The sequence below is a fragment of the Henckelia pumila genome, chromosome 1 (assembly GCF_033568475.1).
Source record: "Henckelia pumila isolate YLH828 chromosome 1, ASM3356847v2, whole genome shotgun sequence".
Classification (NCBI taxonomy): domain Eukaryota; kingdom Viridiplantae; phylum Streptophyta; class Magnoliopsida; order Lamiales; family Gesneriaceae; genus Henckelia; species Henckelia pumila.
This window is the reverse complement of record NC_133120.1, coordinates 87,064,080-87,089,108: the sequence shown is the minus strand read 5'-3', so window position 1 is coordinate 87,089,108 and position 25,029 is coordinate 87,064,080. Positions and strand designations below refer to the sequence as shown.

Sequence of the window (25,029 nt, the reverse complement as noted above, 5' to 3'; positions counted from 1 at the left end):
CTCTGTAGGTCTGGCTTAAGCAAATAAAAAATCATATGCAATACTTCAGATGACTATTTTACACAACTATTCACTGAAATGAATAAAAAGAATACTTGTAACTCACCAAAACACAGAAACAACAACAAACTGAAGTATCAATTAGTAATACTAAAGCAACTGACTAAACCAAGGAGCCGAATGCTCCAGAGGCAGCAACTGAACAAATACAGTAACAAGTAATTCACTACCAGGACAAGAAATCACACATCACGTTAATACAATGCCTAAACATACTGACCAAGAGTTTCCAAGCTTTGTGATAAACAATATTTCATGCATGTACAGATCTTCAACATCGAAAAAACAATATGCACATTCACCACTTCTAGTCCTTCGACAATGCATTGGGAGCAAGGTCTTTATGCAGAGATGGCACAGAATTTCTCAGCTGCTGCAGTTCCTGCTGCATCGAGGGCTGCACCTGCTGAGTCAGGTGTGGCTGTTTCTGACCCTGTTGTATCTGGAGCTGCTGCAATTGTTGAGCTGTTAACAATGCATGCGCCGCATGGTTGTTGGAGTAATATTGCTGGTTCGTGCCATAGGACGCAGGGAAATTCATTTTCGCTCCACCATTTAAAATTGTTTGACCTGTCAGCATTTTCAGATGCTGGATCTCTTCCTTTAGTGCATCATTCAAAGCTGGTTTAAACAGAAGGAAAATCAGATTTAAAGCTTTTGATATGAAATAAGAAGGCCAGATGAATGAAAGTGAAATTATATCACATGTTCCTCTTGCATGAAATAATGGTATAACTGTTTAAAACATAATAATAATAATTATTATTAGTATTATTATACAGGAGTAACTAACAAGAATATCAAGTAATAGACGTGCAACTCGCAAAAAAAAAAAAGCATGTGAATTAGTTTCCAGTGTTTTCATTAATTTTCTTGAACGAACACAAAATGTTTTCCACAAGAGAATCAAAGATGATAATAACATAACTTAAATGAAGCTGAAGGAAATCTGTGTACGAAAATTTCACCCTCCCCGCTTCAGTTATTTACATTGAGTTTTGAGCTAACAAATTCAGGATTAGGATATTATTTATTAGGCACTAAAACTTGTAATTTGATTATTATTCAGTGATGTTGCGGGAGAGGAGGATAAAATGCGCGGTGACGAAGAAATTTGTGTTAAATTTAGGTAATATATCGATAATAAATATTAAGCTATGTTAAAAATATGTCACGATAATTAGGAAAAAACTCACCCAATGTGATGATAAAGATACCCTTTCATAAAAATGTAAAGTTTTATTTCAGAATTCAATGGAAGTTGGAATGCCGCTCTAATCCTATCTCATTTGAGAGAATTAAAGAATAACGAAATGATACTAATCTCTATTTCTTTTTTGAAATGGCAGCAAATGGCACTAGTTAATCCACTTAATTATCAATCAAGGGCAGCACCAACACTATAATGTCAAATCCAGTATAAGTTCACATCATTCTAGTTAATTGTTCCGGTATTCCCCAATGACTATTCACTAGGAAGTAAACAGAAAAAAGTGACTGAAAGTTACTGCCAACAAAGCAGTCTTACCATCTTGCAAGTGTACTTGTTGTTCCGATGTTTGCAACCGAAGTTTGAGTTCACTGTTCTCAGCGGTAATACCGTTTGTATCTCTCTGTTGGTTAAAAAGAAAAGGACGAAGTCACACAAAGCTGTCTCAATCTTGGTTCGATGCAGCTAAAAGCTATGGAAGTAGTTGAGAAAGAAGAAATAGATAATTATGTGACAATTGCATAGGGCATACAACATTTGAGCCCATAAACCATGCCTTTTTGTTATCTTAGCAAAGCCAAATCATGTTCGTCCTGTTTCCTGAACAAAATCAAATGCCTATATACCAATAGTCACGTACACAGAGACGGGGCCTGTAATTTCTTAGTCCAGTTTGCAGTGCAAAAAGTGAAGAACCTCAATCCAACCCCAAAAACTAGCAAATAAATACAAAAAAATCTTCATTTTACTAGGTTTCTGTTTTCATCCTTTTTCGCATTTCATTTTATTCAACTAAGTTCACTTTACTTTCCCCAAAGGACCCTGAGGAGCTTTATACTTGTAAGCCTTTTGGAAGATATGCATGATTTTCTCTAGTGCTTTTGCCTAAGGATGGATGGAGGGCAAGTGTTGTTTATGGAAAGCCATCCAACAATGACAATTATTATCACTACAATTAAAGGTTTACACGAACCTGCAACAAGGTCAACTGTGCAGACAAGGAAGTTGCTTCCGTTTGCAAGGTCTGGACTTTCCTTTCAAGCTCGCCTATATACCTCATTTTCCGTTCCTTTGACCTTGCTGCCGACTGCCTATTCGCCCAAATCCTGTTCAAGATACACAACATACATATGAGAATTAAAAAAACCTGCTGGTGTGCCCTCTCTCTCGCAATAATCCAATCAAGAAAAAAGACCAGCTAAATGTTCAGATATGGTAAAACCAGCAAGAGAATAAATGACGGGTTAAGAGCACATATTCAAGTAAAAAAGGCAAACAATTCTAAATCTGCTTCAGCACTTTATATTACCCAAAAATTAAAACTCGAATAATGACAAGAAAGAAATAGAGGATATGATTAAGAATTCAAAGTCAGTGGAGTAAATCTTCTAACATATCAAGGCCAAAATAGAATGTGCCTGTGCATGCATGGAGGAGACAAACAATAGAGCAATCCAAAGAATGATATGCAGAGAGATTGATAGAAAACATGTCTTGGAAATAGATAGAGATGTATACATAGCTTTTACTACCAGAAGCCCAAGTACTATAACAGAATATTACCAGTATTTACAATAATATTTTAAAATTTTAAAATAGATTTATGTTATCTGGTAAAAAAATACATAAAAACATGTCTGAATCTTCTGAAATCTGAAAGTAGAAAGACATCATCCAATCAAATACCTTCAGCCAAATATTGGATACAGGGGCTTGATAAAAGGAAAGCACCCAAGTGTCAAAAAATTATGTGCAAGTTTCTACTCATGACCGAGGAAAAAGAATCATGTTTGATAACTAACATCTAAACACAAACTCTTCAGCGATACCATTGCTAAATAGATATTATTCGAGTAGCTAGCATCAAAGCATACATTCCTCAGTTGAGTTCAGGTGCTTTCAAGAAACTTGCTGATCCTTAAAAATAGAATCAAATATTGAAAATAGAAAACATAAAAGGTATCTTGAAGAGTTGCTTGTCAACCGCTAAGAACGAAATCACCATAAAATCATACTAGAATCAGTGAAGTAAAACTCAGAAACTACCGAAACACATAAGCAAGCCCACTCAAATTGAGGAATCTACGAAAATTTGAAGGTAACACGCCAAAGAAAAACTTAAAAAAGTGATGCACGATAAGTAAACGAGCTTTCTATTACTCATAAAAAAAACATAATCAAGGTGACAACTTGATATTTGGATCTTGACAAAATGGCATTAATTCCTTGCATCTTCACTCTTAAGGATATTATAAAAACAAAAAAATATATATAAAATAACGTTCAACCAATGGGCATAAAGTGTAAAGTTACTATGCATTCAACATCCTGCTATTGTAAACTACAAATAGAATAGAAGATCATCACAACACCCCAATTAGTCGAGCCATACATATAAATCAACCAATGGTTTGGTAAATACTACTAAAGACCAAAAGAACTAACTTGGTTTTAAAGTTATCAATGTGTTAGCACTGAAAATATTACCTCTTAGCACGCTTTGGATCGATGAGAGCAAGTTCAGCAAGCTTAGCAGCAGACATTGCTTTCTTGGATTCAGCTAGTGTTAGATCTTCTGAACCAGACATTAGCACCTCAGATTTGACAGTAGCCGATCCATCCATGGACTGGCTATGCTGATGCCTGATTCTTGGCTTATCATATAAACCAGTGGCAAAAATATCGGTTGACATGCTGCCTGATGCCGATACCGATGGCCGAGCAAAATGAACTTGTGACTCGGTTATTATAGAAGCAGAAGCTTCGCCGACTTGGAATTCAGAAGTCACCGAATGTGAATTGAACTTATCCATATCAAGATACATCAAGAGCAAGTCCTCCTCTGTATCATCAGAAAAAGATGGTCCATCAAATCCGCCCACGACCCCAAGATCACTATCGAAGCTTATATCATCTGGGAGGGTGAGAATCTCCGAGTGAGCCCGTCGGTGCCCCAATTTCTTAGGTGGGTTATCAGGCATCTGGCTTATATCATAACTAAAACGGCTAGAATCAGGTAGTGACCCGTGAACAAAATGACTTGTTTCTAGTGAATTGTCTGGTCCAAAAGGAGGTAAATTTGAAGATCCTGATACCTCTGACTTCACATTATAAAAACTACCAGATGGTGAAAAAGCAGAATACCTCCCCGAAGGTGGTAGTAAGCTTTCACTACTATGGTGAGAATTATCCTTATCCATTACTATAAATCTTTCAAAAAGCTCCAAACACAATGCTTTTTACTTCTAAAGGCTCCTTAAAACAACGAAATTGCCCTATCAAATAGCAAATGAGGTACACCCTATTTAATAGGCAGCTTAAAGTTTCAACAAACAAGATTGCCTTCCTCTGGTGAACCTGCCAAATGGGTGTCTGATATCAACCCTAGAATGCCTCTCTCCGGGACTCAAACGCAAAATAGAACAAAGGGACGGGGAAATGGTTGCATAAAAACCATACAATCTACAACTCAACAGCAGAATACAAAATGTGCATACATATAAAACAAGCAAGCGTGAAATAGATCAGCGGGGAAATGGGATTACAAATACAATCCCAAAAATCACATGCACGCAGAAAAATCCATACTGCAAAAATTTCATCCTTTCATCAGATGTCCGAAGATCTGCTGAGACAAAGCATATGCTTTTCCGCGTCTCACATGGTTAGATACAAAGGGAGGCTTCTAAGTGACGGGTGGATCTTTCATCAATTATTATTATTAATGCAAACAAATAATTTTGTCAATTCCTAATATGATTTCAGTGTTTGGGAAAACTTACCCCTATCCTATGAACAATTATCTTTCCGTGTTAACATAAGCTAATTAAAGAATATTTAGGAAATTTTTGAAATTAAGAGTTTCATATTTTTATATTATTATTTTTCGATTATATTTAGTAAAATTGTTATTCTAATTTTAATATATCATTGATATTGAATCACAATATTTTTAATGATAAATTAAAATATTTTTTCTAGTTTGAAAAGCTATCATTTTTTAGACCAAGTTATCTGATGTGCAATCCTAAATATGTACAAATAATCTACAAGTCACACGTCAGCTAAACTTACAAAAGATTATAGGGCTCAGACACATAATACAAAATTATTCGAACTTGACATCTAAAATTTAAATTTTAAACGCTCGATCACTTCAATTATCCCACGAGGACATTAATAATGATATTTTATAAATGGACGAAATGACCAGTTCTAATCAAAAAGATAAATTTGGAAGAGAAGAGAGATATCTAATGACCTTACACTTCCGGCTTCCCTGTCGTGAACTGTATTTTATCTCAATTGGATGGTAAATTTATGTTGGGCCTGTACACACAGAGAACCATTTTGGGCCTCTAATTTAATTGTATAGCTCTCTGTATTGGACCCCAACATTCACAATAAAAGATCAGTCTCGTAGCCCAATTATACACATGAATATGATCCAATTTTTTAAATCATAGGAAAATATAATAAACTAAATGCATTTCTTATATTAGTTTGTATAATTGGGCTGCGAGACTGATCTTTTATTGTGAATGTTGGGGACCAAATGTCCAATACAGAGAGATATACAATTAAATTAGAGGTACATATATACTGCCCAATAATTCCTGCCCACCTCGTTTTCAGTTTTTAATTGTTTTTTTTTTCGCATCACTAAAACACGTTACCAGATTTTAGTGGTCGGGGACGAATTGAACATCATTGGTTGGACAGCTGAAAATTTCTATATATATGTATATCTATGTATGATCCAATTTTTTAAATCAGGCGATGCTCACATAGTTGGTCACGGTGGTTGTCCAAAAGATTAAAACTCTCACTATATATAAGTACACGATGCAATAGACACTTTTTTACGATTAAATCAAAATATATACTATATGCATACGATAATATATTGCAAAAAAATCATCGTTCAAGATTTGTTGCAATAAATTAACACATTCGAATAATTTATAATAATAAAATTTTCTTAAAATACAGAGGAACACTTTTAACTACATGATTTCATAAATTTAGATACGTTAACATGTGATATTTAATAAATTGAACATTTCTTTTCATATATTTGATCCACCGAAAAAATTGAATATCATACATATTGAAAAATATTTATCTTTGAATACATTTTTAAGAAAACTTTTAAGACATCTCATTTCTTAGTGTAATATATATATATATATATATATATATATATATATATATATATATTATAATCTGATAATCATGGGATGAAACCGTTTGGTATCCTATATTATTAATCTATGTATAATTTATCTTATACAATCTCGCGTTCTTCTCGTCATATTATTTATTGATCTATTAATTATTTATTTTACATCAATCAAATCATTAATAATTTATCTTACATCAATCAAATCATTGAATTTACATTACTATATTATCTCTTATAAATAATAATATTCTTATTTTATTTATTGTTAAAAACACAAAATGATAATTTATCATGTTTATATAAAATTTAATCAATCAAATCAAATAAACTATAATCTATCAATCAAATCAAATACTATATTAACTATAATTTTTTATTTATTATTAATTACGTAATATTACTTAACCATGTATTATTTATCTCATTATATCTTTCAAACGGTACCAAATACACGTAGAAATGAAGGCACATTCAATGAAAGGATTGAACGTGGGACGAGAATCAATCGTACGGCTACACAATCATATGACTACCATGGTTCCCACGGAAACCCACTCACCTATTATTAAATTCCAATTGGGCCCCCCTATTCTACGCACACACTCAGTTGCCCTAATTATATATTTATATATACTCGAATAGGGAAAAAATAATAATAAATAAATATTAGAGAAAATGACATTTGACTCCTCAAATGGTCAAATAAATATCATATCGCACCTTATCAGGAAGATATTATAAGAATCAGGGAAAAAATAAATAAACTAAAGGTCCTTTTTAAGCCATATATAATTAACATATTGATTAAAACTCAAATTATTAGTTTAAAACCAACTAAAATTTTGAATGGATGTATTTAAGCCATATATCTAACATATTGATAATCATAATTCATATACAATAAAATACTCATGCTCCTCTACTCGTGTTCAATATTGTCGAAAATCAAATTAGTAACAAGTAGCTTGTGGTCACTATACTTCATACGTGCATCGGATGAAATTATAATTACATACATAATATAAATCTATAGAAAATTCATAAATGTACAAACTTATATGAAATTCCAATGGATGTAAAATTCATTAAATGTATAATGAGATATTTTAAAATAGATGTCTAATACTATGAAATCTTTTTATACATATTTCAAAAAAAAATCTCATTATACATATATATAGCTATGTTTGGTATGGATGATGAGATAAATAATATATAAATAAGTAATGTATTGTAATAAAAACTAAATAAGAAATGATAGTGAATATAATATTTGATTTGATTGATAGATTGTAGTTGATTTGATTAGATTGATTAAATTTTATATAAAAATGATAAATTACCATTTTATATTTTTAAAAATAAATAAAATATAAATAATATTATTTATAAGGGGTAATATAGTAATTTAAATTCAATGATTTAATTGATGTATAATAAATAATCAATAATTTGATTGATGTAAAATTATAATTAATAGACGAATAAATAATATAATAAAAAAACACAAAATAAATTTATACATTGATTATTAATAATGCTACTAAACATAGATATACTAATATGTTGCTTAAATATGTATTTGACCGAAGACCGTGGGCAAGGGAATTGTCTTATTCAATGTGATTGTCAGGAGGATATCATGGAATCTATATTTCATAGGATCGAATAATAATTATTATAAAATATATCAAATTAATATTTTAATAAAGAAGTTGGAATTAATTGTAATTTTAATTCTAAAAAAACAGAAGAAAGAAAGAGTGCAAATGTGCAATTGAATTGGAGGAGGGGCAAAATTGAATATATATATATATACACCCTAAAATCATTTTAGAGTCACGCATAAAAACCGAGACATCAAAGAAAAAGGAAGTTGCAGCTGGTCTGAAAACGATATCAATATGAACAACAAGGGAGAATCGGAGCAACGGGGGGTGACCCTCGATGATCTGAAGATCAAGATGGCGAATTTCGCCAAGGAAAGAGATTGGGATCAGTTTCATAGCCCAAGAAATCTGCTCCTGGCCCTGGTTTGCGCCTCATTCTGGACCCTTTTCACGCCATTAAATTTCTCGGAATCTTGCTTTCAATCTCGTGTCGGCGTCTTCTTTTATACGTTTTCTTTTGTTTTTGGTTTTATCTCCGACGTGGGTTTTTGGGGATTATTCATAAGAGGGGAAAAAGATCGTTTCTTTTTCGAGTTATTTTGAATAGGATTTTTTCTGTTGTTTCTTCTCTTGCTTTACATGGTCGGTAAAGGGCTCGCCGTGTTGGGAGGGGTGGGGTGGTTCGTAATTGTTCTTGGTTGAATGCTATCTAGTGCAAAATAACATGCTGATACGCCTATCTTTGCTTCTGTTCTTTGATTTGTGAACAACATTACCATGCACATACGAGACTTTAGGTTTCTTGGTCTCCTCGTTTTCACTGTCTCCGCTTTCCCATTTAATCTTGCTATTGTTCGCGTTTGGTTCTTGCTAATTAATCATTCTGTGTTTGTTGAGTTTATCCCTTGTGAAATCCCGTTGAAATATTGAATAAATTGTTTTTCTTTTTCTATAATCCTTTCTTTCAACAAACATATTTCTTTTTCCTATGTTTCTAAAGCATATAGGGTAGCTATCTATATATAGCTTTTTTTTGTTTTTTTTGGTGGAGATGTAGTTTTAATATAATTAGGGTCTGAGTAGAGAATTGGGACGGGCCAGGATAAAGCTAACTCAATAATGTTTTGATGGAATTTACATTTTTAAATATTGTACTTCAAATTTATTCGTGGGTCCTTCCGTAGAGAACAAAAGTGATGAGATAAACGAAAAGGGTCTTATATTGACAGGCTTTAATATTTACTTGAATCCGTTTCTTGGGAATTCTTGAAGAACAAGTGTAAAGTTTGTTGCTTGGTTTCCCATAAAAAAGGCAGGCCTTTTTCCGCAAAACTTCCTTGAAAGTTCTCTCTTTTTTTCCTTTTGATGTGTATATCCTTAAAAAGTTCAACCATTTTTGTTTTTGACAATAAATGTTTGGCCGTTGATACAACATTAATCACCTCAATTGTTCAAAGACATCATGTCTGAAAGGAAAAACCAGAAAACCCCTTTATTTTCCACAGATTTCATTGTACCTAAAACTAGCTAGTATCGTGTGATTTTTATGTTTCCCACAATATCATTATAGCACTACTGTCAGAGAACACTGTCTGAAGCAACATCAGAACTGCCACCAACAATAATATGTTTCTACTTAGCCACACTTAAAATTTATCCGAAACTGTGACTCAAAAAATAAAGTTATCCAAAAGTGCAGTTGCTTTGGCACTCCTACACAAAATTATCATCATATCGTGTCTTTTAGCTGAATGCTATATTCCTGCATGCCTTGTTTTTCTAGTGTATAATATAAGACAACACAGAATGGGGAGAAGTGAGACTGATTATGCCTTAAATTTGCTGCACTTAGTAGACTAAAATACATTTTAAAACCTGGTGCTGACTCAAATTTCAAGAATTTTTGGCGTCAGCAGTTTGTTCCAGTACATCTAGGCTCTAGTTGTTCAGTATGTTTTGCCAAGTAAGCAATTTTTGCAGGCGGCTCTACCAATATAATAATCATCTACCGAAGTGTTTTAGCACATATATTAATGCTCTTATTTCTACAAAAATTCTGTTTCCCACGAGATGGCTGTATGATTTAAAATATTTAACTGTAACATTTCATATGTGCGTCAAATCAGGTGGGGGAAGTGGGGGAATTGTCTGAGATATTTCAGTGGAAAGGCGAGGTCCCAAGAGGGCTGCCAGATTGGCAAGAAAAGGAGAAGCAACATTTGGGAGAAGAGCTTTCGGATGTTTTGCTTTATCTTGTTCGATTATCTGATATCTGTGGCATTGATCTTGGTAAAGCAGCACTTCGAAAGTTGGAACTAAATGGATTGAAGTACCCAATTCAACTTTGCAAAGGATCTTCCCAAAAACACAACCAAATTCATTGCACCAATGACAATCAAGATCATCTCGTAGCATCTATTCGTAACCATGATAGTGATGTTAATTGATGCATGAATCTTTTTATTTCATTTATTATTATGATCATCTTCATCATGTCATAGCTATTATTGCTTTCTTCCCTCCCCCCACCCTCTCTTTGTGTTGTCAGTTGGAGTACAACCTATATTTGTGATATATATTTGATTTGAGTGAGTCTATGAACTGTCATTTTGGGGTCTATTGAACCTTTTTCCCCAGCTTTTATTGCATCTTTAGTTGTCCATTTTGTTCTTTTGACACTTACATTACACAGTGGTCTGTGTTATGTGGTACATGTAGAAAGTGGTCATCGAGTAATTACTCCCATGTACCATGCCTAGTTGTGGATATGTTCAGGCCCACTGCAAGTTCACTCCTTCCTATGGGGATGGGACTGACTGATTCACCACCAATATCTATGTTTCGCCCAAGTTTTTAATCCGACGTTTTTCTCATCTCTTTAATCATATATCTCCACCCGTACGATGAACTTATGATGAGGATGATGTGAATGAAATTTTATGGTTAATTAATCACTCGACAATTATGATTGATTTAGATTTTGTGACGACATTTAACATATTATGACATAGTAAATGCAATAATCATGTAGGTTAAAATTATACAAAACAATATATTATTAATTTATCGCATATATTGTAGACAATTAAATTTGTCAACCTTCAAATATGGCAAGTACGAAATAATTAAATATCAATAAAACAATTAGCTATTTTTGGGAAGATTAAATTCCTAAAAAATAAATAGTTATTAATTGATATTTTAATATATTTTGTGATCAAATCAAGATTTTTAAATCAAGATTGCATTTTGCACAAATTGGAATAAAATACTAATATTTTTAGTATTTGAGATCAAATCTTGTATCAAATAGAAGAAAATACTAATATTTTTAGTATTTAAAATCAAATCTTGTGATTAATGGAAAATAATCACCAAATAAATCATGAGGAGCCAATCAAATTGCGACATCTCATAAAATCAAAATGGTAGGAATCTGCATCCTTCAACTATAAATAGGGGGCAGATGACCAACAAAAAACACAACACAGAAGACTAAAGCAAAGGAATAGAAGAATTCAAGAGTTTTTTTCTCAAGTCAAATTCAAGAAGTTCAAGACGCAATCAAGACGTTCTTATTCAAGTCCATCAAATTCGAGAAGATCAAGGCGTGATTCAAGGGATTAATTGTGTTCTTCTTCAAATATACTTAAATTCATTCAAATTCAAGAAGATCGCGTTCTTCATCAAATTCAAGAAGTTCGTGTTCTTCATCAAACAAATCAAATTCAAGAAGATCGTGTTCTTCATCAAATTCAAGAAGTTCGTGTTCTTCAACAAATAAATCAAATTCAAGAAGATTGTGCTCTTTATCAAAATCAAGAAGCTCGCATTCTTCATCAAATAAATCAAATTCAAGAAGATTGTGTTTTTCATCAAATTCAAGAAGTTTATGTTCTTCAACAAATAAATCAAATTCAAGAAGATTGTGTTCTTCATCAAATTCAATAAGATCGTGTTCTTCATCAAATTCAAGATAACAAATTTCAAGGCGCGGTTCAAGGAGTTCATCGCGTTCTTCCCAAATTTTGAAGTTTAATTCGATATCAAGGTGTTAACCCATCGAATTAACTTTATCAAGACATCAAATCAAATCTCAAGACATCAAATCGTCTTCAAAAAATATCAAATACTCAGGAATTTCAAATCCAACAAGAAATTGTCATTGAAAAGAAAAATCAAGGGATTATTTAGAGATTGCATCCACTAATCTTTATTTAATTTCTCAAATTCACTTTGTATCCATTTTCTATTTCTTAATTTCAAGAAATAAAGAATTTTGTGCTACACATATATTTTGTTCATTTTATCCATAGTATCAAACAATATTTGATGGTATTGTCGTAATTTTATCCGATTTATGTTTTATCACATTCATAAGAACATTACTTTTCCTTCATTTGTTCTTCTTGTGCATTTATTGCATTCCTTTTTTTAATTACTAAGTATAGTTAAAAATCATAGTTTAATATGTAATTAATGGTAAGTTAGATCCTACCTATACAGGCACTGCCTTGAGGTAGATCTAACGGTGGACATTTATCAATAAATGTGACATCCATTATTTTTTAGTGGACCCCACGTGTATTGATAAATGAGAACTCTTGGATCTATCATGAAGATAATGCCTGTATAGATAGGTTGAAATAAACCCAAATTAAAAATCAACCATATTCAAAGTTTAAAGGTATATCTATGCAATAAATGATCGAGGACGAATGCAAAAAGCAAAAGGCACATTACCAATCGAGTACGTACATTGAACCCGTAAATTTTCACTCAAATGGACACTTAGAGGCTTAGAGCAATAATTATTGTCCAACTAATATTTATATATTGACAAGATTTGGGTCACGATTTGTTAAAAAAATTATTGATAATGCGTATTTAGTGCGACTGCGAATCATGTCAGATCCTTGTCGAAAACGATTTAGATCATTGAAAAACAAAGATTTATAATTAATATTGCTTTGACAAAGAAATGTTGACAATTGTAATCCTTCTATTCAATGCTATCACCTAACAAAATAATTTTTAATTTTAAGACCCAGTACTAATGATACTTGTGATCTCTTTTCTGATTTTAGACTTATGTTTGGTTAAATTTCAGTTTTCTTTTCCAAAAATATATCTTTTGAAGATCACTTTACTTAACTGATCAAACTTTTTAACTTACAATCTTCGGATAATATGATTTACCATACATATGATCTTTATATAAGTATCATATATGAAGTATTTATGAACGTCATTTTCTAAGTTTTTTGACGTTGTCCCCACTATAGTTATCTAGATTGAAAGTGCATATATAAATTGGGTATTTGGGTTAACCATGGACCCAAAAACTTAGTTTGAAAGTGAGGAAAGAAAAGAAAAGAAAGGGAAAGAAGAGAAAAGAAGAGAGGAGAAAAGAAGAGAAAATATTTGTCTTCCCTTCCATTTCCTCTCACAAATTGGAGGAAAACTTTCCTCTTCAATTTTAAAAAAAATTCCCTTCTTTAGAGAAAAAAATATAATATTCTTATTAAAATTTGTAATTTTATTCTAATAAATATATTTTTATATATTTGTCATAAATAAAAGTGTGGAATCTATAAATCAAATATTATACTATAAATTTTTCATCTAATATCGAACAGACACACGAACGCGTCTAGTAATGAAATTGTTCACGAGCTAACAAGCCGAATATGATCTTAAAGCTTGAGCTTGGTTCATTTATCTCAATGAGCCACATTAAACAATCTCAAAGGAGCTTTTATCAATCGAGCATCGAATAGCTCGCGAACGACTGGTTCATTTATGTCTCTCAGGGGCGGAGCTCTTATATGGGCAAGAGTGGGCTCTTGCCAAGCAGACTCTTGTCCATATTTTATGTATATATGTAGTCCATATTTTAGATATTTATGGCCCAAAATTACCTCAAAATATCTTACATGTCTAGCCCACACTATAAAAACTTATGGCCCAATGTGTGTGGGTTTCACTTCACATGCATATTGACTCACAAAGAATTATGCTATCATTAGTGCCCTGGTCATGTCCGATGCCCCTACTATACAAATTAAGGTTACAAACTTACAACCATTTTTGTATGATATTTTTTACTCGAATCTTATATGGTATTTTATTTTAATTGAAACTGTATTATTAATTAGGTTTAACATTCAGATTACAAATCCGATTTCGCCCACTAAATACAAATTTCCTAGCTACGCTCTTGATGTATCTGCCACCACCACCACCACCACCACCACCACCACACACATATTATTGAACACAATTATTTCTCATTTTCCCATAACCACCGCATAAATTAAAATGAATGCTTATACAAAGTAACAAGAATTAATTATAAAGCTATTTCTTCTAGTGTCGTCATTAGGATATTAAACAAAAATTATGTAGTATAAATATTGAAGTGTGATCATCATTGCATTTACAATAAAGAATTCAAAGCATTCATGGATAATTAGTAATTTTAAACACTATTTAGGTCGTGAGATGAGATGCATGTTAGAAGATGTAATATTAATAAAGATGATAAATCAACATATATGAATAACATAATAATTTACAAATCCACTTATTTTTATAAATAGAAACGTTAGATAAAACAAAAATATGTAATGAACATGTATTCTATAAGAACATTGCGGTATTAATCGATATACATTATCCATATACAAGCCTTCTCCAAATATTATATAAAATAGATCCCAAGGAAAATTTCCAAGTGAATGCTTAATTGAACCGAGTGTTATGCCGCAGACAAAAGAAACAGCTAGCTAGCTTGAACGTACGAGGGACAAAAAATATAAACACATATATATATTATGGTACATTGTCGAAATAAAATAAATGAGACTACTTATAATATGTCCAAATGTTATATGTATGTATAAATTTTAGTTAAGATTTAATGTCGCCATGTCGGCCATTTGAATCTCTCTATATATATATGTATGAAAGATTAATATATTTTATATAGAAAGACGTGCAGTTTTGACATGCATGCATGCAGCGTATCTTGCTTTCACAGGGCGTTTCTGCAGAAAGGGCCGACAGGGCAACAAATTCTCCTGAAACCAAAATATTATATGCTTATTTAAAAATCTAGCTATTTCCCGGCCGGCTCACTTTTGGATTTTATTGTAAGATATTTACATAAAGATTCGTTTTAAGGAATCTGTTTAATTCTTTTAATTATTACAGATTAATAATTAATTCGGTGTATGCACTCATCGGGGTAAAAAAATTAAGGATAAAGCTATGTGTACATAGAGTTGTACATAGAGGTTTACATGTCATATAAATTAGGAAAGTATATCAAAAATATTTTAAAATATCTTTATTTTCAATAGTTTGTCTTGCTCAAAAAAACTATTAACGAAAATATTATTATTTTTTATTTTATTATTTATTGTGCAGTTTTAGGGGATGTCAAAATTGAACCCGATCCGAGCTGACCAGAAAATTATCGGATTAAGGTTTTGAGGTTTTGGGATTCGGGTTGACCTGAAATATTTGATTTTTTTTATTTTTAACAAAATAATTAAATACACATAATAATAATAATCAATATATTTTAATTTAAATACATAATAACAAAATCTCACTTATATAGTTTTATATAATTTAAATTGAAAGTTTAATTGTACGAAATTTAAAATATACTTACTACACAAAATAAAAATTAATTTTAAAAATCAATGTTTTAAAAAATAATTATTACATGTGGAAAATCTATGATAATATACAATAAATGTTTTTCAAACATATAATATATAAAAATATAGTAAATACTTCTTAATTAATCTATAAGTACAAAAACTTTTTAAAAATTTCTCAAACTAAACCCGAATAAATCAATAGCGACCGATCTGAACTCGACTAACTCGATCAACCCAAACCTACATGTTTGAGTTTTGATTTTGTTTTTTAACAAAATATTAACTATTACACATAATAATAATAAATATATTTTGATTTAAATACATAATAATAAAATATCGTTTATATATGATTTAAATTTGAAAGTTAAATTTTAAAAATTATAAAATATATTTACTAAAAAAATAAACAATTATTATTTTTGTTGAACTCAGTAAAAAGTTATATATATTTTCATAATTATTTTTTTAAATATTATAAAATAATTATTTTTGTTGAACTCAGTAAATTAATTCTAAAAGTAAGTAATAGAATAAAAATAATAATATTTTAGATAAAGGTTTTAGAGTAAGACAAAAAATTATAGGTTGAAGAGAAAAAAAAAATTTAAGATACTTTCCTAATTTAATTGACATGTAACCCTCTATGTACAACTCTATGTACACATAGCATTGTCCAAAAAGGATATAATACTAAGGAAGCTAAACTTTCAGATTGTTTTGCTCATGGACAAATAATGGACATGCAATATAGTCTATGGCGGATCCACGTGGAAGCCAGGGTGGGCCCTAAATTTTTTAAAATTTTGTATATAAAAATTTTGAATACATTTTGTTTAATTTGGTGGTAGCTTGGGTAGCTCAATTTAAAATATTAAAAGATACGAGAGCTTAGAATTTTATTTCGAATAGACTAAAAATCCTGAGTTCACCACGAATTGATGTTTGATTTCATCCATTATTTGTTGTTCCCTACCTATATATGCATGATATTCTATATTATATAAATGTTATATTTTAATAAACCCAAAAACTGTTTTGTCCCAAAGGTCGTTTCTTTATTGAGTGAATTAATAAAACCTCGTGGAATTATAGGTAGAGTTCAACATATCTTAAAGGTTTTATCCGAATCATAAATTCAATATCACATGATTTGCCACATCAACAATATCTCATTAATTATGTTCATGTGTAGAGATATTGACCATCAGATACATAATTTGGATAATACTCATAGTGTAGGATCTCATTAATCAGAATTATATATAAGTCACTTGAGTTGTGTTTGGATTCTTCCATTTATGGCTCGCCCTTCCTTATATGCGTAGTATTCTACATTAATATTACATTACTTTCTGAGAAAAGAAAGAGTCGATTCATATTTATCCAACCATAGGAATTGGTAAAAATGTTTGAATATTAATGATGTAATAATAATGAATGGATAGTATCGAAAGTACAAACACAGTGTCACGAAAGATGAAGGTTGAGACACGTTGAGACAGCAGCGTTACCATATCTTTTCACAAAAGACTTTTTTCACTGGTCGGCATGTTTGTTTGCTTTAAATTCCAAGTGGTCCAATCCCTATAGCCACCAATCATATAGTACACTTACAAAGTGCACAAAAGCTCCCAATAAATCCTAGTACATGTGTCACATGGATGTTCGAATTTTATTTTTTATGTTAAATCCCAAATGGGAATCATACACTTGTCATTTTCAACGTCATTATTGTAGCTATGCAACCTTTTTTGACACAGAGGAGAGGAAAACTCGAACACGACCGACGATAAAAATAACATCTATGGCACCCACTTGGGCTAATGTCCACTGCCTGTAGCTATGCACTTTTAAGTATAATCACAATATGCAACAACTTTGAACTTTATTTCACCATAATAACAAATTAAAGGAAATCCTGCACAATGATCCATCGTGTGTTTTCTTTTCTTTTTTTTTTAAAAAAAAAAACGATAAGGTTTGCTAACAAACACCAAGAATATAAGTTCGGAATAGCTCGTGTCTTTACTGCTTTTTGACAAGTATTAGAAACGCAAATATATGTGATTACCATGGAACAGTTGAAAATAAACAATGACATTATGAATCATGTAAAAATTCACTCAACTATGTACAGATGTGTGAGTTAATTAATAAGGGTTACACTGTACAATAGCTGCTGCACAAGAAATGAACATGGAACATTGAAATTGAGCATAGTAAACCAGAAATTTCTATGTTCTTTAGTTTGATATATATGTTGGACCTTCACCAATATTAGTAAGAGACTTTGAAAAGATTAGTCATGGCACCCGTTCTAAAACGTGCTGCAACGCTCCTTTGATTCCATCTTGATCGAGTGAGGTAGTTAGCTGTATTTCTTGTACCTGATTCAAAAAATGAATGTATACTTAGATTACAGAGAAAAATTAGACGAGTGGGTCCTGATAGAGTTACATGCCTGTCGTCCAGCTCGAGCAAGAAGTGTGTATTGATCTCCCACAGGGGGCGCCTGCAGATAGCAAGATTTGAAGTTACTGAATAAATTATTATTTTTTCCACTCATAAGCAGAGGAAAATGAACTTTTACGAATGGTTTTAAGGATGGGAGAGCATAGATTGTTCACACTAACGTTTGAAAGCCATAGCTGCAAATCTTGCGAAACCACCCGTTTCTCAAATCCTTGTCGGCTGATTCTCACATCATCAATGCTGAGACACCATAAGTATATGAACCCAAACAAGTTGGTTTAAGATTTTGGAGATGATGAGATAAAACCAAGAGAAGAAGACACTTGTCTTGTGTGGAAGTTGAAAGACTATGCTATGTCTCAAAAAATGAAAAAAGCTCAAATGCATAGCTGCATCTTAGTCCAAGCACCAGTTCTTTACAGTAGTAAATCAATCACAAGGCTATCAATGCGAACAAATAGCCCCACAGACCCAATTTCGTTTCTATGAACACTTTACAGCATTAAACTTTCAGCATGAGTGTTACCTTATCTTTGTTCCATCATTATACATAGCATGAAAAAGTAGATCGCCCTTTAAATTCGTCAAAATGCTTAAAATTTGATTTTTTATTCCACCTATATTCATGTTTAGGCACCGAAATCAGAATTGACATGACAAATGCACGTGCAGCAAATATTTCAAGTTGATATTTACTATAATCATAATCAAATAACCATGAATGTCAACAAATGCTAGTCATACCCATCTTCCTTCAGTAATTCTCCAATGATTGTGTCAAGACCAGGAAGAGGTTCAATAGTTACATGGTCATTTGCATTTAAAGTATCGGAGTCCACAGAATCGTCCTGTGAAGCAGAGTAATTATTAGTAAATCGAACTGCAGTATGAAAATAAAAAATAAGGCTGAAGAAAAATAACATCACAATACCTGTGGAATAACTTTGTCTAAAGTTTCGAGAAGTGGATCTTCCTCTAGTTGCTTAATGGACAATGTGATCCGTGACTTTTCCCTGCATCATTTCCAGAGCAGTAGAAAATAGCTACATCAGTCCTTGAATCAAATAATGTATTCCATTGAAAGAAGGAAGTCAAAAAGTAACAAAAATTGATTTTGTGAAACATGTCCTAAAAAAAGATGCTTAAACTCTTTGGTCACGATATAATTCTATAATTCAACAAATATGTAGAAATAGTATTTGCTGTTATACCAAAATATAATGGTTACCAGCTCAAATTTTTTAAAATGCACAAATGCTATATTTCGATCATTGCACCACACAGATCGGCATGCATGACAATACAATGGGTGAAATTGCTTTTAAACTGCACATAGTCTAAACACTCTATTTCAATTATTTACCATATGGACTTGCAAAAAAGATAACGGGAGCAATTGTGACTACCTAACATGATACTTGTGAAGAAAGTTTTAGTTCTTTTACACAGTTAGTTTAGTATGTTTGGATTCATATACATGTGGGTGATTTATATTTTATAGACACTGATGTATTGAAGAAACAAAAGATGACATAGAATAGCTGAATTAAAAAATTACCTATCTATGTTCACAATTTTGACATTCACCTTATCGCCCTCAGTGAGGACATCTCTCACATCTTGGACTAAATCCCATGAAACTTCCGAAATATGCACTAGTCCGGTGAGATGATATTGACCTGGATCAGAGCTTAAATGTGAGATTGATGAGATTGAATTACATCATATAACATAATTATGCACTGCGTCAAGTACCACTGTTCAAGAAGTTAATACCATCAGGAAAGCGAAGATGGACAAAGGCACCATAGTCCTCGACCGATCCCACTATACCCTCATAAAGGTCCCCCACTTTTAGCTGAGAAGAATATCTTGACCAGGCAGTTTCCTTTTCCGAGAATATTAATTTCCTGTTTTCCTCATCTGCTTGAATAACCTAAGAGAGGTAACAAGATTTCACTGTTATTCAATGGTAACTAGAAACATTGTCAGTTTCTCTCCAAAAAAGAATTGTCAATTAACACTGTTATCCTGAAAATCTTTAACACATTTAAGTTCAAAACTTCTAGGAAACAAATCAACAATATCTCCTAAAAATGGCGCAAGTAATTATTTTTACACGCTTAGTCATCCCACATAAGAGACAATAATACTTAGACCTTAGTTCAAGTACTGTTAGACAACGTGTGTCAAAGGTAATATGTATTTTTTCCGGGAAAAAATAGTCAAGACAAAAGTCGAATTCGATTCTTAAAACATCGTTACCCCGCACCAGTGATTAAGGTCATAGACAATAGATGTCCCAAGATACAATGACTGACAATTTTGAAGTAGCAGCACCACAAATTTTTTTTTTGATAGGAAACATATGTATTATATATAAATGAAAATGATAGATTACAAAAAGTGGACCAGCGATCCACGCTAGCTAGCTATATTCAAAGCCAAAAAGGGCTTCTAACAATCTAGATCAAAGCCAATTTCCAATCTCTATACAAGTCTAACATGGACAAAGATTTAAAGTTAGAACCCTTGAGAGCCCACGTGGCAACTCTCAGTTTGATTTTATCCCAAGTAGAAGAATTGCTTCTCAAAGATTTGTGTTTAAATGTAATTGATTAAAAAAAATCATGATTAGATAATCTAGAAAGAAAGATGACGGATTATTTTGTATTCAAAAATAAATTTTGTTGGTGTTTTTATACTTCCTCAAAAGCTGTGGACTCGACTGGAGACATTTTCCATGGAAGATTTCCGACCCCGTGTTTGGAATCGAGGCTTTTGGGCCAGCATCGTGATGCCTCTCATGCAAATCCATAAAATGAAGGATTGGCATCACAACATCACTCTGTTGTGGCTTGACCCACAAACTCGGTTTCACAACGCATTTTCTATGTTTCCTACACCCGAAGACTCAAAGTCGCGATGCATGCAGTCCCTCCCCTACAATACACTTGATTCCCATGCAATAATTTCAAACAGATAATTTGGGACATTAATTTTTCATTCACCAATATCATTCAAGCACATAAGCATACTACTATAATTTACTCTTGAAATAAATTAAATTAATCCAAATTGTTTCGGTAGTTGACTCATAATAAGTATCTCTCATGTCATCCTTGAAAAAAAAGAAAATTGATACAGGGTGCTTTTCTCAACAATCATAGATTGAGAACTAAATTGTTTCTCAACGTATGGTTGGAAAGAAATCGGAGGATTTTTGAAGACGTAGAAGACTTGATTGAAGAGATTTGGGATAAGATCAAATTGAGAGTAGCAGTGTGGTTACATAGTTTAAATGAATTCCAAGTTTTTGCGATTTCAGATTTGTATAGGGGCTGGAATCTGGTTTGAATTAGCATAATCTTCAAACTATACTCCTAGAGGAAATTGTGGACCTCTAGTCCACATATGTATTTAACTCTTTTAACTTATTAATAACAATATTTATGTTTCTGATAAAAAAAAAAAGAACTAAATAGTTTGCATATTTAAAATATGGGTATCTTGTGACTTGTATAACCACAATAACACTCGAGTTAGGACATAACAGATGTGGATTTCAATGCTAGTATGCAACAAACTATAAAAACTATTTCAGGAAACAAATAAGTCAACGCAACATCAGCAACATCAGCAACAACCGGAAAATAATATATTCCACACATCAGTGATACAACTCAGTACCTTCACGGGAATGATTGAACCTGTCAAAGCTCGTGCAATATCTTGGATGCTCTTCTGTGGTTCTACACGATAAGTCAAAATTTTAATATCTGGTTGCTGATCCCAGAAGCCAATGATGCATCAGTATGACAATGGGAGATGCTGGTTTTTTTTTGGGGTCAAATTCATCAAAATTTATTTCATTCATCAAAATACAATATGGTGAAAAGATTCACCAAAAAATGTAATATGTACCACACAAGTGTGAAGTAATACGCAGATACAAAAAAGTTGGCAGTCGCTTGGAAAAGCCTCCAGCTATCAGGGGTGCCCATCGGCTAATTTTTCTCAAAGTTAGTAGGCCCCCAGTGTATTGAAATACACTAGGGGAGGGTCAACTTCAAAATGAAAGGTTGATAAAACATAAAATTATAACTGCCCCCGGGGACGGGGCCGACGTTAATTTTGTAAATAATATTTCTTACCCCATTTCACCCCCCCCCCCCCCCCCCCCTCCTTCCTTTAAATATGATGATGATTAATTCAATGTATTTTCCTCTCTTTTGGATTTAATTATAATATGCTATCAGAAGTTCATGAAACTGCAGTTTACAAGTGTTGAACTAGTTCCACACATGTGAGGTGTACATTACATTATTTTGATCAAACTTTTCATCTACCTTAAATTTGTAAATGAAAACAAAATTTTGATTATCCCTCCAAAAAAAATCCAATTTTAATATATTTGATACAAAGCAGAGAAGTGGTGAGAGATGACACACTCAAAATAAGATTCTTCCAACAGACTATGATGGGTGTATCCAGTCCAGCAGAGAGTGACTCCTTGGGAAAAATTGAAACTTGTGTAATTTTTCTTAATCTGACGAGTCAAAACCTTCATATATATATACGAACCATTCCCAGATTGCAGTGCACCCACTCCCTCGATTTTCTGGGTCAGCTTAGTCCAAAACAGAGAAAAAAAAGTACTAAATTTAATGAGATTCAGTGCATACCTTTACATGAATGCGCAGGGCTCAGCTGTGGGAAAGGAAGAAAACCAACGAGTGAATAAAACTTAATCAGCAAACCACCACCATTGAATCCTTCGATTCTTCCCTCATAGATGAGTCCCTTCTCGTTATAAGCTCTTGCAGCTTTCCAATCAGCAGACCTCTACTTCTTTGTGGAACAAAGGAACAGGTAAGAAGGTTCCATTGAAAGAAGCCACCAAAAACACGCATATAAAAGGAAATGATAATGAAAATAATGGTTACTATGGATATAATAATATGCACAACTGTTGAAGTTGGAGCAAGTGGAATACTTAGTTTAGTCAAGTGGATAAAAGAGAAGAAGTCATAACAGCTTCATCATTCACCTGATATAATCCATCCTACTCAGACTATACTACTCACTATTCTAGTGTAATGAATTTGAACTGAAAATTTGATCAAGATAGCAAATGCAAATAAAACCAATCAAAAGTAGGCTATTCAAATAGAATGAAAAGCCAAGGACTTGTTTAACAATAAAATTCGATATTCCACAAGTGCTACATGGATGTGTTTGTCATTTTGGCTAATCATAAAAGGGCACTCCAAATTTATAGTCATTTTAACACATCATGGTTAATGATATGATATGATCTTGGGCTTGTGGCCCAACAAAAGACGACATTGTTCAACAATGTATTATTTTATATAGCGGGAATCGTACAAGACATCCTCTATAACATATCTGTATCACCTATTTCTCCTTAAGGCTTCATTTTTGTCAGAAGTGAACAATTTGAAACCCTCACCTCACCATAGAACAGACACGCACTTTATAAATAAATAAATAAGTTCCCCGAGATAAATAAATAAGTTCCCCGAGACTATATCATGTCATAAAAAAAATTAAATAGTCACAGAAAATCTGATATATATAATCCTGACAGCATAATCAAGCACATATATCTACTCGAATCTTCCCATACAGAAAGAGGGATTACTTTTCACTCAATAATCCACAAGGAAAAACAGTAAAAGGAAATTGAAATCAACATAAAACACACCCGGTCTTGTCTAATGTGATCAGGCAACACAGCCTGATCCAATCCATCATCCGTTCTGGTGGTACTGCCACTTGAAACTGTTACTTTCAAGAAAGTTGCCCGCTTGCTGGAATAACTGCGGGAAAGGGAACAGGGGAAATTGAATGAGGGTGCCGGATTTGTTATCAGAGCGGCATTATGGCTGGTGTTATCAAAGAAATGGGAGAGAAACGCTAGGCCGCTGGAAACTGAGCCTAGAGAAGCAGTGAAAAGTGGCATTTTTTCAAGATTTCTTCGAGGTATGTGGTGTGTAGGCCGCAACACCAGTGGACATAAGATTGGAATATGGGAGTGTTGGGGAATGTTGGCTGTTGCTTTTGTGGAGAGCTGCGGTGTGTGTGTGTTTTGTGGATTTGGTGACGTGGGTGATATGAGTGCCAGCAGTTTTGGATCATCCATCCCCCCACCCCCGGCACATCCCTTTTTATCAATGCTCTAAAACGTTCGCGTAATATCGTTTAAGCTCGATTGACCGTATTTTTTGAATGAAAGATTTTATTTATTTTTTAAAATAAAAATATTTTTATAAATATGTATATTTATAGTTTAAAACTTGAATTATCAATTAAATCATATATTTATGGTTAATTTAACATTTTATTTAATGTTTGTTTTAAAATAATTAAAATTATAGTAAAAATTGAAAACGTTTTTTCACGCTTAAGCTCGTTCTAAGCTCGCTTAAGCTTGACCTTCACACTTCGACACGCTTCACGCTTTTTAGAACATTGCTTTTTATATAGTCAGTGTGTATGTTTTTATTTTTATTTATATTTTTGCAATATAAAGATTAAAGAATAATCTGTACAATTTTTATTAATTAATCTCTACACCTTATTATAAATTATTGCTCTCTATAGTTGTTTAAGAATATTTTATTACAAATTACTAAAATTAAACGCGCATTTATATACTTTCTTTGTTTTAAATGTATCGATTGGATTAATCTGATTTTTATATAAAATATTTTTAGCTGGTTTTGTTTTGTGCAAATTATAATAAATCTTGGTTTTGACATTTTGATTCTATCAATAACTAATTCAGCTATT

General features: G+C 32.3%; 3 protein-coding genes across 4 annotated transcripts; 1 reads left to right on the top strand and 2 right to left on the bottom strand.

Annotated features, from left to right (window-relative positions):
- Window positions 1-111: 111 nt before the first annotated feature.
- Window positions 112-5,044, bottom strand: LOC140889784 (probable transcription factor PosF21). The gene is made up of 4 exons (XM_073297512.1): window positions 3,758-5,044; window positions 2,244-2,376; window positions 1,589-1,673; window positions 112-681 (listed from the first exon to the last, which is right to left on the bottom strand). Exons 1-4 carry the CDS (start codon window positions 4,468-4,470, stop codon window positions 368-370), a joined length of 1,245 nt encoding a protein of 414 aa, XP_073153613.1. The 5' UTR covers window positions 4,471-5,044; the 3' UTR covers window positions 112-367.
- Window positions 5,045-8,285: 3,241 nt separating this feature from the next.
- On the top strand, window positions 8,286-10,695 carry LOC140875218 (uncharacterized). Its single transcript, XM_073278834.1, has 2 exons — window positions 8,286-8,488; window positions 10,192-10,695. Exons 1-2 carry the CDS (start codon window positions 8,360-8,362, stop codon window positions 10,510-10,512), a joined length of 450 nt encoding a protein of 149 aa, XP_073134935.1. The 5' UTR covers window positions 8,286-8,359; the 3' UTR covers window positions 10,513-10,695.
- Window positions 10,696-17,817: 7,122 nt separating this feature from the next.
- Window positions 17,818-24,371, bottom strand: LOC140889664 (uncharacterized). Of its 2 annotated transcripts, none has more exons than XM_073297388.1 (10): window positions 23,942-24,371; window positions 22,899-23,058; window positions 21,904-21,965; window positions 19,969-20,149; window positions 19,772-19,892; window positions 19,145-19,226; window positions 18,958-19,061; window positions 18,375-18,453; window positions 18,203-18,253; window positions 17,818-18,128 (listed from the first exon to the last, which is right to left on the bottom strand). In XM_073297388.1, the coding sequence occupies exons 1-10, from the start codon at window positions 24,197-24,199 to the stop codon at window positions 18,045-18,047; spliced, it is 1,182 nt and encodes a 393-aa protein (XP_073153489.1). In that variant the 5' UTR covers window positions 24,200-24,371; the 3' UTR covers window positions 17,818-18,044. The 2 variants fall into 2 exon arrangements, with proteins under 2 accessions (XP_073153489.1, XP_073153493.1); XM_073297392.1 differs by having other exon boundaries at window positions 19,990-20,149.
- Window positions 24,372-25,029: the final 658 nt, after the last annotated feature.